A 13874-nucleotide genomic window follows, 5' to 3' on the forward strand; every position below is an offset into this window, starting at 1 on the left:
TACAATTAAACCTAACACTACACTATCAATAAATAAATTAAATACAATTCCTACAAATAAATACAATGAATTAAACTAACTAAAGTACAAAAAATAAAAAAGAACTAAGTTACAAAAAATTAAAAAATATTTACAAACATTAGAAAAATATTACAACAATTTTAAACTAATTACACCTACTCTAAGCCCCCTAATAAAATAACAAAGCCCCCCAAAATAAAAAAATGCCCTACCCTATTCTAAATTACTAAAGTTCAAAGCTCTTTTACCTTACCAGCCCTGAACAGGGCCCTTTGCGGGGCATGCCCCAAGAAATTCAGCTCTTTTGCCTGTAAAAAAACCATACAATACCCTAATGTGGGTGGTGGGTTGTAATGTTGGGGGGGTATTGTATGTTTTTTTTTACAGGCAAAAGAGCTGAATTTCTTGGGGCATGCCCCGCAAAGGGCCCTCTTCAGGGCTGGTAAGGTAAAAGAGCTTTGAACTTTAGTAATTTAGAATAGGGTAGGGTATTTTTTTATTTTGGGGGGCTTTGTTATTTTATTAGGGGGCTTAGAGTAGGTGTAATTAGTTTACAATTGTTGTAATATTTTTCTAATGTTTGTAAATATTTTTTTATTTTTTGTAACTTAGTTCTTTTTTATTTTTTGTACTTTAGTTAGTTTATTTCATTGTATTTATTTGTAGGAATTGTATTTAATTTATCTATTGATAGTGTAGTGTTAGGTTTAATTGTAACTTAAGTTAGGATTTATTTTACAGGTAAATTTGTAATTATTTTAACTATTTTAGCTATTAAATAGTTCTTAACTATTTATTAGCTATTGTACCTGGTTAAAATAAATACAAAGTTACCTGTAAAATAAATATAAATCCTAAAATAGCTATAATAATTATAATTTATATTGTAGCTATATTAGGGTTTATTTTACAGGTAAGTATTTAGCTTTAAATAGGAATAATTTATTTAAGAAGAGTTAATTAATTTCGTTAGATTAAAATTATATTTAACTTAGGGGGGTGTTAGTGTTAGGGTTAGACTTAGCTTTAGGGGTTAATACGTTTATTAGAATAGCGGTGAGCTCCAGTCGGCAGATTAGTGGTTAATGTTTGAAGTTAGGTGTCGGCGATGTTAGGGAGGGCAGATTAGGGGGTTAATACTATTTATTATAGGGTTAGTGAGGCGGATTAGGGGTTAATAACTTTATTATAATAACGGTGCGGTCGGCAGATTAGGGGTTAATAAGTGTAGGCAGGTGAAAGCGACGTTGTGGGGGGCAAATTAGGGGTTAATAAATATAATATAGGGGTCGGCGGTGTTAGGGACAGCAGATTAGGGGTACATAGGGATAATGTAAGTAGCGGCGGGTTTACGGAGCGGCAGATTAGGGGTTAATAATAATATGCAGGGGTCAGCGATAGCGAGGGCGGCAGATTAGGGGTTAATAAGTGTAAGGTTAGGGGTCTTTAGACTCGGGGTACATGTTAGAGTGTTAAGTGCAGACGTAGGAAGTGTTTCCCCATAGGAAACAATGGGGCTGCGTTAGGAGCTGAACGCGGCTTTTTTGCAGGTGTTAGGTTTTTTTTCAGCTCAAACAGCCCCATTGTTTCCTATGGGGGAATCGTGCACAGGCACGTTTTTGAAGCTGGCCGCTTCCGAAAGCAACTCTGGTATCGAGAGTTGCAGTGGCGTTAAATATGCTCTACGCTCCTTTTTTGGAGCCTAACGCAGCCATTCTGTGGACTCTCAATACCAGAGTTATTTTAAAGGTCAACGCGGTTCGTTACCGACAAAACTCTAAATCTAGCTGCCTGTGTGGTGAAATGCAAGCCTAAATTAGAGGTTGTTCATAAGTTTTGATATACCCTGCGAGGTGAAGTGTAAGCCTATGTCAAATGTGTGTATTACTTTTGGTGTATTAATAAAAAAATAAAAAAAAACACATGGCCCCACCCCTCCCAACATGGCTCCACCCAAAAACCAGAGTGCCTTACAACCATAAAAATTTTAAAAAGATTTTGAAGCATTTATTTTTAAAATTAGATAACTTATACTTAGCTACAACTTGACCAGTACCTTCAACTGGAATTAAAAATGCTGTAATTCAGAACATACGTATTGCACTTAAGGGATAAACCTCCTATTACGTCTTCCTGTACCCAACATGACTTAAATGAAATACCATACTTGACAATAGATTAAATTAAATAAGACACTTGACAACAGGTTAAATGGGCAAAAGACTGGTCACGGTCACATTTATTAACACATAAGCCTTTAAAACTAGGCCTATGTAAATATGCCAACTAGGCAACCAAAATTACTTCAATAGGAGAACTGTAACAGTTCTTCGCTGGTGGTGGCAATGAACTAGCTAAAATTAACCCCTACTAACAGACGGCCAGGGCCCTACACGGTGTGTGCAGCGTGGCACGATTGCCACACCCAATTGGCAGAGAGAGAGAGCTGTAAGCTGATAGAGGTATTTGCCTAAGATTCGTAGGGGGGAGTAACCCCTAGGTCGGCACCTAGTGAGTGTCACCTCCCCCATCCCATGACATCACTCATCTCTCTCCCTGCCCGCTCTCTGGGCCCTGACCGACCGCCAGCTAGGGCACATACGACCAGCCCAGTAAGGCGACCCCCCCGGGACGAGTCGTAAAAACACGCTCCAAGAGGGTGGAAGACTAAATTACCCCCTGGTCTTATTGGGCTAGTTCAATTAAATCTACCCAAGCCAGGGTGAGCCCTAGACCTTACCCTAAGCCTCCACATCTTCATCCAGGAACGGGTGGGCGGGAAAAATTCTTCCTTGAAGTCTGGAACCAGGAACAAAAGAGGGCTGGATTCACAGCAGTCAGGACCTATAAAGGTAAGCAGAAACACCCGCCCCTCCACTTGCAACAATGTAACATCTAGTACCTTCCAGACTTCAACTCAGTTATCCCTTAATTTTGTTACAGGCCTAGTAGAGGGCCCTCCACTTCCAATTGTTTGCCTATACCTGTGTATACCTGTTCAACACTCATATGCTTAAAAGGGGCATGAAACAGAATTTTATTTTACGATTCAGAAAGAGCATGCAGTTTTAAACAACTTTCTAATTTACTTCCATTATCCAAGTTGTTTTGTTCTCTTGGTATCCTTTGTTGAAAAGGACACCTAGGTAGGCCTAGGAGCAGTCGATTGGTGGCTGCACATAAATGCTTCCTGTTATTGGTTCAACCAATGAGTTTAGCTAGCTCTCAGTGGTACACTGCTGAGTCTTCAATAAAGGATACCAAGTGAATGAAGCAAATTTGAGGATAAAAATTAATTTGAAAAGTTGTTTAAAATGTGTACTCTATGAATCATGAGAAAAAAAAATTGTGTTTCATGTCCCTTTATGTATGTGGGTTTTGAACACACAGGTATAGGCAAGCAATAGGGCAATAAGAATGTTCTAATGCATTACAGCAATGTCTTAGTGCATTTTAAAGTTGTGACTCAGTTTCATATCCCTTTAATGCCGTTCTATTCCATCATAATTACACTGGGCTTTAAAGCTGTTATGACGGAATAGAACTTCATAGCCAATGGCTGTCCTGATGCCTTCTGTGCTTCTCAGATTTGATTGCGGTCTGGAGGACGTACCTAGGGTTATAGGGATGCCCCCCAGACCCGATCCAATCATTGAAATCTCGCGATCGTGTGATTTCAATTTGTCTACATTGGAACAGTTGTTCCGATGTAGACACTTTAACCCCATCAGGAAAAGGTTAAAGTAAGTACTGGAGCAAAAATTATGATTACACAAAAACCATGTAAACAAGAATATAATGACTCCAGTTGGTGTCTGTGACAGAAGAAATAAAATGTTGATTTTCCATTGTTCCCTCCAAGTATTGACCTTTGAGTAAACAAAACACAAAAAAAATAAATAAAAAATTATGAGGACAACTGCTCAACAATGAAAATGTTTGATGTACTTAGTTTAGAAATTAGAATAGGACATTTAATTTAAATCTGTTAGCTCTCGTTTACAAGCTATAGCCTATTTACGAGTACAAGAATGAGGAGTCACTGTAGGTCATTTTGTTTTTGGTCTCTGTATCACTAGCATGAAAAGGTGATTAGTTTTGTTCCTTTCATTGCTTTACTGTAAAAGCCAGGATGCCACCTAAATGTGTTCATGAAGAACTTTGTAAATAGTGATGTCGCGAACAGTTCTGCCGCGAATAGTTCGCAGCAAACATAGCATGCTCGTGTTCGCAGCGGACGGTGAACATATGCGATGTTCGATCGACCCCCTATTCGTCATCATTGAGTAAACTTTGACCCTGTAGCTCACAGTCACAAGACACATTCCAGCCAATCAGCAGCAGACACTCCCTCCCAGACCCTCCCACCTCCTGGACAACATCCATTTTAGATTCTTTCGGAGCCTGCATTCTTAGTGAGAGGAGGGACAGTGTAGCTGCTGCTGATTTAATAGGGAAATTGAAAGCTAGGCTAGTGTATTCAGTGTCCACTACAGTCCTGAAGGACTCATCTGATCTCTGCTGTAAGGACAGCACCCCAAAAAGCCCTTTTTAGGGCTAGAACATCAGTCTGCTTTTTTTTTGTTTCCCTGTGTAATCTAATTGCAGCCTGCCTGCCAGCTCAGGCTCACAGCGTATACTGTGCCCACTTGCCCAGTGCCACCACTCATATCTGGTGTAACAGTAGTGTACATTTAAAAAAAGAACAAAACTTTTTTTAATTTGAAATAATAGCAGTCATTTTCCTTCACACGTGTGCGTTTGAGGTCCTGCCAGGGCATAGTTTGACACCAGTGCAAGTCATGTCTGCTAAAACAGTAGTGTACATTTGAAAAAAAAAAAAACCCTTACACTACCTGAACGAAACAACATCATACCTGATGTTTTAAAGCACGTTATTCCAAACAATTTAGGAATGTTAGGTGATTTATGCCCTTTATGGATTAAAACCAGACTCTGCCTCAACTATGTAATTTTCCATGGGAGTTTGCCATGGATCCCACTCCGGCATACCACAGTCCAGGTGTTAGTCCCCTTGAAACAACTTTCCATCACTTTTGTGGCCAGAAAGAGTCCCTGTGGGTTTTAAAATTCGCAAAATTTTAGGTTTGCAACATCACTATTTGTAAAGGGGATGAACACGATGGAGAAGCTTTTAGATACCCGAGAGTAAAATTTGCACTGCTGAGTGAGGCTAAAAAGTTAACAAAGGAATCTTTGTTGGTCTGCAAATTCGTCATCTTATAACGGATGAATAGTTTGGGCGAGTCCACAAATGTAATGAGGAAGCGACTTGGGAAACTTTTAAACGTCTTGTTCATGGGTTCTTGGGTAACTGAGGAGCTGGAAAATGTTGAGTTTGCAAACAACCTTCTAAAAATGTATCAATTAGGCTTCAACATGTCACTCAAAATCCATTTTCTTGGCTCTCATCTGGATTTCTTCCCTGACAACAGCGGTGCAGTGAGTGATGAGCATGGTGAGCTGTTTCACCAAGACATTTTAGCAATGGAACAAAGATATCAGGGTAGGTGGAACGCTTCTATGCTTGCTGACTAATGTTGGAGAGTGACAAGAGATGCCCCAGAAGAGGAATACAAGCAAAAAACAAAAAGGTGCTCTCGTAAATAAGCTACTATTTCAGATAGTATTTTCAATTGTTGTACGATTTTTGGTTTTGTTTTATTTGTGATTGATTGAATGAAAACAAACTCATTTATGTTGCATCAAGACAATAGATTGTTGTAATATCGCTTTTCACTAGGACTATATTACTAAATGCAAGTAGTGTATCTCAAAAACTAGAGCTAATAAAATAATTCTGAAGTCAATTTACTAATCCTAGATAAAAAAAACAAACAAATATTTTTAGTAAGGGGGAAAAAAAAATAAAATTGTTTAACAGTGTAATTAGCAGAAAGATGGATAAGGAGGTCTGCTTTCCCTGCTAGCTCATCCCACTTCTTTGGGTTGTTGCTTTAAGTAGCAGCTATTTCATATACAAAATTATACAGAAAGGTGCGATTCCCATGCATTATAAAATCGGCAGCTGGTATAGCAAGTCATTGTAAACACATTATTTTACTGTTCACTGGCCCTTTAAAGTCATCACTGGAGCAGTAATACTCTGCTGTTTTTCACCTCAGGATCAGCAAATGGCAGCTACATACATATGCTGCCCTAATTGGAACAGTGGCCGTGTTCAGCTCCATACTAGTAGTGCATTTCCGCTCCAGAGCTAAGTTTATTAATGTTTTAACTTCTTTGTTGAGGTCACAATATAACAATTAGAAAGTTCTAAAGCATTAGATGATTTTCTTTTAGGTTTCAGATACAGCAGGCAATTTTAAGCAACTTTCTAATTTACTCCAATTGTCATTTTTAATTTGTTTTCTTGGAATCCATTTGAAAATGCATACAGAAAGAAGCTCTCTACCAGGAACGAACAACAGCTCAGTAGCTTGTTCTATAGCAAGTTACCACGCAGGCGCAGACTTTTAGCCACCAATCAGCAAGCTGTACCCAGGTGCTGAACCAAAAATGGGCCGACTCGTAAGCTAACATTCCTGCTTTTTCAAATAATGATAGCAAGAGAATAAAGAAAAATTGATAACGAGTAAATTTGAAAGTTGCTTAAAAATTGCATGCTTTATCTGAATCATGAAAGAAAACATTTGGGTTCAGTATCCCTTTAATGTATTCCTTGTTATACCTGCTGCAGAGTATAAAATGTATGAGAAAACATAATTTATGTAAGAATTTACCCGATAAATTAATTTCTTTCATATTGGCAAGAGTCCATGAGCTAGTGACGTATGGGATATACAATCTCACCAGGAGGGGCAAAGTTTCACAAACCTCAAAATTCCTATAAATACACCCCTCACCACACCCACAATTCAGTTTAACGAATAGCCAAGAAGTGGGCTGATAAGAAAGGAGCAAAAAGCCTCAACAAGGAATTGGAATAATTGAGCTTTATATAAAAAAAAATCATAACCACCATAAAAAGGGTGGGTCTCATGGACTCTTGCCAATATGAAATAAATTAATTTATCAGGTAAATTCTTACATAAATTATGTTTTCTTTAATGTAATTGGCAAGAGTCCATGAGTGACGTATGGGATAGCAAATACCCAAGATGTGGAACTCCAGACAAGAGTCACTAGAGAGGGAGGGATAAAAATAAAGACAGCCAATTCCGCTGAAAAATTAATCCACAACCCAAATCAAAAGTTTTAATCCTATAATGAAGTACTTTCCTACCAAAAAAGTGCTTCTGAAGAAGAGAAATCAAAATGGTAGAATTTAGTAAAAGTATGCAAAGAAGACCAAGTTGCTGCTTTGCAAATCTGATCAACAGAAGCTTCATTCTTAAAAGCCCAGGAAGTGGAAACTGACCTAGTAGAATGAGCCGTAATCCTGAGGCAGGGATTTACCCAACTCCAAATAAGCATGACTAATGAAAAGCTTTAACAAAGATGCCAAAGAAATGGCAGAAGCCTTCTGACCTTTCCTAGGACCAGAAAAGATAACAAATAGACTAGAAGTCTTCCTGAAATCTTTAGTAGCTTCAACATAATATTTCAAAGCTCTTACAAAGAATGTAAGGATCTCTCCAGAGAATTCTTAGGATTAGGACACAAAGAAGGGACCACAATTTCTCTACTAATGTTGTTGGAGTTCACAACTTTAGGTAAAAATGTAAAAGAAGTCCGCAAAACCGCCTTATCCTGATGAAAAATCAGAAAAGGAGACTCACAAGAAAGAGCAGATAATTCAGAAACTCTTCTAGCAGAAGAGATGGCCAAAAGGAACAACACTTTCCAAGAAAGTAATTTAATGTCTAGTGAATGCATAGGCTCAAACGGAGGAGCCTGTAAAGCCTTCAAAACCAAATTAAGACTCCAAGGAGGAGAAAATGATTTAATGACAGGCTTGATACGAACCACAGCCTGTACAAAACAATGAATATCAGGAAGTTTAGTAATTTTTCTGTGGAACAGAAAGAGCAGAGATTTGTCCTTTCAAGGAACTTGTAGACAAACCCTTATCTAAACCATCCTGAAAAAAAAAATGTAAAATTCTAGGAATTCTAAAAGAATGCCAAGAGAATTTATGAGAAGAGCACCATGAAATGTAAGCCTTCCAAACTCGATAATAAAGCTTTCTAGACACAAATTTACGAGCCTGCAACATAGTATTAATCACGGAGTCAGAGAAACCTCTATGACTAAGCACTAAGCGTTCAATTTCCATACCTTCAAATTTAATGATTTGAGATCTTGATGGAAAAACGGGCCTTGAGATAGAAGGTCTGGCCTTAACGGAAGTGGCCAAGGTTGGCAACTGGACATCCAAATAAGATCCGCATACCAAAACCTGAGTGGACATGCTGGAGGCACCAGCAGTACAAACTAACGCTCCATTATGATTTTGGAAATCACTCATGGAATAAGAACTAGAGGTGGAAAAATATAGGTAGGTTGATAACTCCAAGGAAGTGACAACGCATCCACTGCTTCCGCCTGAGGATCCCTGGACCTGGACAGATACTTGGGAAGTTTCCTGTTTAGATGAGAAGCCATCAGATTTATTTCTGGAAGCCCCCACATCTGAACAATCTGAAAAAACACATCTGGGTGAAGAGACCACTCTCCCGGATGTAAAGTCTGGTGACCGAGATAATCTGCTTCCCAATTGTCTATACCTGGGATATGGACCACAGAAATTAGACAGGAGCTGGATTCTGCCCAAGCAAGTATCCGAGATACTTCTTTCATAGCTTGAGGACTGTGAGTCCCACCCTGATGATTGACATACACCACTGTTGTGACATTGTCTGTCTGAAAACAAATAAATGGTTCTCTCTTCAGTAGAGGCCAAGACTGAAGAGCTCTGAGAATCTCACAGAGTTCCAAAATATTGATTGGTAATCTTGCCTCTTGAGATTTCCAAACCCCCTGCACTGTCAGAGATCCCCAGACAGCTCCCCAACCTGAAAGACTCGCATCTGTTGTAATCACAGTCCAGGTTGGACAAACAAAAGAGGCCCCTTGAACTATACGATGGTGATCTAACCACCAAGTCAGAGATAGTCAAACATTGGGATTTAAGGATATTAATTGTGATATCTTTGTATCATCCCTGCACCATTGGTTCAGCATACAAAGCTGAAGAAGTCTCATGTGAAAACGAGCAAAGGGGATCGCGTCCGATGCAGCAGTCATGAGACCTAAAACCTCCATGCACATAGCCACTGAAGGAAATGATTGAAACTGAAGGTTCCGACAAGCTGCAACCAATTTCAGACGTCTCTTGTCTGTTAGAGACAAAGTCATGTATACTGAATCTATTTGGAATCCTAAAAAGGTTACCCTAGTCTGAGGAATCAAAGAACTTTTTGGTAAATTGATCCTCCAACCACGTCTTTGAAGAAACAACACTAGTTGATTCATGTGAGATTCTGCAGAACGTAAAGACTGAGCAAGTACCAAGATATCGTCCAAAAGGAAACACCACAATACCCCGCTCTCTGATTACAGAGAGTAGGGCACCGAGAACCTTTGAAAAGATTCTTGGAGCTGTCGCTAGGCCAAAAGGAAGAGCAACAAATTGGTAATGCTTGTCTAGAAAAGAGAATCTCAGGAACTGATAGTGATCTATATGAATCGGAATATGAAGATATGCATCCTGTAAGTCTATTGTGGACATATAATGCCCTTGAACAAAAAGGCAGAATAGTTCTTAGTCACCATATTGAATGTTGATATTCTTACATAACGATTCAAAATGTTTAGATCTAGAACTGGTCTGAATGAATTCTCCTTCTTTGGGACAACGAACAGATTTGAATAAAACCCCAGACCCTGTTCTTGAAAAGGAACTGGCACAATTACCCCCAGATAACTCCTGGTCTGAAACACACTTCAGGAAAGCCTGAGCTTTTTCTGGGTTCACTGGAATGCGTGAGAGAAAGAAACCTCTCACAGGCGGTCTTACTTTGAAACCTATTCTGTACCCCTGAGAGACAATGTTCTGAATCCAATGACTTTGGACTGAATTGATCAAACATCTTTGAAAAATCTTAGTCTGCCTCCTACCAGCTGAGCTGGAATTAGGGCTGCACCTTCATGCGGACTTGAGGGCTGATTTAGATCTTTTAAATGGCTTGGATTTATTCCAGACTGAAGAAGGCTTCCAATTGGAAACCGTTCCCTTAAGGGAAAGATTAGGTTTCTGTTCCTTATTTTGTCAAAAGGAACGAAAACGGTTAGCAGCCTTAAATTTACCCTTAGATTTTTATCCTGAGGCAAAAAAGCTCCCCTCCCCCCAGTGACAGTTGAAATAATCGAATCCACTGAGAACCAAATAATTTATTACCTTGGAAAGGAGAGATAGCATGTTGATTTAGAAGTCATTTCAGCTTTCCAAGATTTAAGCCATAAAGCTCTTCTAGCTAATATAGGCTAAATACATATCTAACATCAATTCTAATGATATCAAAAATGGCATCATCACAAATGAAATTATTAGCATGTTGAATTAACTTAAAGCTATATACATTATGATCTGGTACTTGTTTGCGCTAAGGTTTCCACCAAAAATCTGAAGCAGCTGCAACATCAGCCAAAGAAATAGCAGACCTAAGAAGATGACCTGAACATAAATAAGCCTTCCTTAGATAAGATTCAAGTTTCCTATCTAAAGGATCTTTAAAAGAAGTACTATCTGCTGTAGGGAATAGTAGGATGAGTAGAGATGGCCCCATCAACTTTGGGGATCTTTTCCCAAAAACTCCAATCTATCAGTCGGCAAAGGATACAGTTTCTTAAACCTTGAAGAAGAAGTAAAAGTACCCAATTTATTCCATTCCCTAGAAATCACATCTGAAATAGCATCAGGAACTGGAAAAAAACTCAGGAATAACTACATGAGGTTAAAAACGAATTTAAAACGTTTACTAGTTTTTAATATCAAGAGGACTAATCTCCTCCATATCTAATGCAATCAACACCTCTTAATAAGGAACCAAATATACTCCATTTTAAAGAAGTATGGAGATTTGTCAGTGTCAATATCTGAGGCAGAATCTTCTGATAGATAGATCCTCATCAGAGAGATAAATCAGAAGTTGGTCATTTAAAAATTCATCAATTTTATGAGAACTTTTTAAAAGACCTTTTACATTTATTAGAATGCGGAATGACAGACAACGCCTTCTGAATGGAATTAGAAGCAAATTCTGTCACATTAACAGGAATATCATGAGCATTAGATGTTGAAGGACCAGCAACAGGTAATGTACTACTACTGATGGAAATATTGTCTGCATGTAAAAGTTTGTCATGACAACTATCACAAACTACAGCCGGAGGAACAGTTACCACAAGTTTACAACAAATGCACTTAGCTTTGGTAGAACCGACATCAGGCAGCAGGATTCCAGTAGTAGATTCTGAAACAGGGTCAGATTGAGACATCTTGCAATATGTAAGAGAAAAAATAACATATAAAGCAATATTATCAATTTTTTTATATGGCAGTTTAGGAATGGGAAAGAAATGCAAACAAAATAGGCCTCTGGAAACCAGAAGCAAAAAGAATTGAAGTCTTAAATAATGTCCAAAAGTTTGGCACCAAGTATGACTCCCACAACTGACAAAATATTTTTTGGCGCCAAAAACGTCTGCAACAAACACGAGCATCATAAATGACGCAGCCACATGAATAAACTCGGCGCCAACTAAGATGCCGGAAATGACAAAATTACGTCAACAAACTTAATTCTCACGCCAAAAAAGTCTCGCACCAAGAATGACGCAATAAATTATAGCATTTTGCGCTCCCGCGAGCCTAACAGCCCACAATTTAGAAAAGAGACGATTTGAAAACTTCAGGTAACAATTTTTTTTATGCATTTCCCAGATATGAAACTGACAGTCTGCAAAAAGGAAATATACTGATGAACCTGAATCATGGCAAATATAAGAATAAAACATATATTTACAACTTTAAATATAAAGTGCCAAACCATAGCTGAGAGTGTCTTAAATAAAAAACACATACTTACCAAAAGACACTCATCTACATAAAGTAGATAGCCAAACCAGTACTGAAATGAGAATCAGCAGAGGTAATGGTATATACGAGTATATCGTCGATCTGAAAAGGGAGGTAGGAGATGAATCTCTACGACCGATAACAGAACCTATGAAATAGATCCCACATAGGATGACCATTGTATTCAATAGGTAATACTCCCTTCACATCCCTCTGTCATTCACTGCACTCTGAGAAGAACCGGGCTTCAAAAAGCTGAGAGAGCGCATATCAACGTAGAAATCTAGCACTAACTTACTTCACCACCTCCATAGGAGGCAAAGTTTGTAAAACTGAATTGTGGGTGTGGTGGGGGGTGTATTTATAGGCATTTTGAGGTTTGGGAAATTTTGCACCTCCTGGTGGGATTGTATATCCCACACGTCACTAGCTCATGGACTCTTGCCAATTACATGAAAGAAATTGCATTTTCAAGTTTTGTATATGAATAGCTGGTTTTGTGCTTGAATCCACAACCTAATTAAAACGAGTTGAACTTGCAGGGACAAAAATGATTATTTTATCACTGTGTATTCACTTCTTTATCAAGAGAGAATATTGGAAAATATAATTATTATCTCTCTCTCCAACACCCCACTGGGAGTATAATTTATTTTGTTGGGTATGTATGCACAGCTTGTCAATAGCCTATACATAAAGTACAGAAATGTTTTATTATATGTAGGGATACCACAGGCTAAATCAGCTATTTCAAATGCCAAAATAAGAGTAAAGGAGCTACTTGTAAACAAAGTAATATACTCCAGCAGTTAAAAATGGATCATTGAGAACAAATTCAAAGATAGAATATTTTGGGGTAAACTGTCCGTTTATTTTAAAGTGAGGGAGAGGAAATACACAAAAAAAAAAAAAAAAAATTTGGTTTACTACCTTTGAGAAATGTTCTACTATCATCCGCTGCTGTGCTCGTTGAAAGGGATCTTCAGGGTTTAACTTCTTTCCAGGAAAAGCCTCATCCAGGTAGTCACACACTATGGGTGATTCATAAATTAGCTGACCCTTACTTGTCTCCAGAGAAGGTACCAAACCGAGTGGGTTCTTCTCCACAAACCACTCAGGCTTGCTCTTTAAGTTGATGTTTACTACTTCATGGCTTTAAAAAAAAATAAAAAAAAAAAAATTATATGGATACACAAAAATATATTAAATAAAAACACATACAAAGTCTTGCACTCTAATGGCACAAAGCCAGATTAAAAGTTGCTACAGAAGAGGGGGGAGGGGGGTTTAATACCAGGAATATTCCCAAGATACTGAAATTATATATATTTTACAATATTTTTGGAATTAAAACATTAATATATTTGTGATATTTTTTACAATATTCTTTTTGAGCTATACTCAAGGTAATGGTATTAGGATATTGCTCTTATTTTTGAGGGAACAGTGAAAGAAGATGATAGAACTCTGTCACTATGGTCATTCTGCGCTATCATGCATAAGACAGACAAGCAATTAAAACCGGGAAAAACTTGTATGAAAAATGTCCTTTAAAATTAAACTGATTTGAAACATACAAGTGTGCCTGTTTTTCAGGAGGCTCATGCCTAGGGACAGATAACTGATTGGCCAGTAAAGACAACACCATCAGCTATATTGGTTCACTGTGACACTCCACAACCACTAAAGTATTTTACCCCAGCGCAACCATCAGCTTCTTAAAGAAAGAAAAATAAAAAAATAAAGATATTTATATCAGGTTAAAAACGTGAAAGGAGAAAAAAGAAAA

The 13874-nt window shown here is 38.0% G+C and overlaps 1 protein-coding gene across 1 annotated transcript in view; it reads right to left on the minus strand.

Moving 5' to 3' along the window:
* Positions 1–13874, minus strand: part of LOC128639574 (glutathione S-transferase omega-1-like) — an 82769-nt gene that overhangs the window by 57411 nt on the left and 11484 nt on the right. Inside the window, exon 3 of the mRNA XM_053691710.1 lies at positions 13016–13238. Coding sequence (XP_053547685.1) covers positions 13016–13238 — 223 coding nt within the window. The remainder of the gene's footprint in view (positions 1–13015; positions 13239–13874) is intronic.

The sequence above is a fragment of the Bombina bombina genome, chromosome 9, assembly GCF_027579735.1.
Source record: "Bombina bombina isolate aBomBom1 chromosome 9, aBomBom1.pri, whole genome shotgun sequence".
NCBI lineage: Eukaryota > Metazoa > Chordata > Amphibia > Anura > Bombinatoridae > Bombina > Bombina bombina.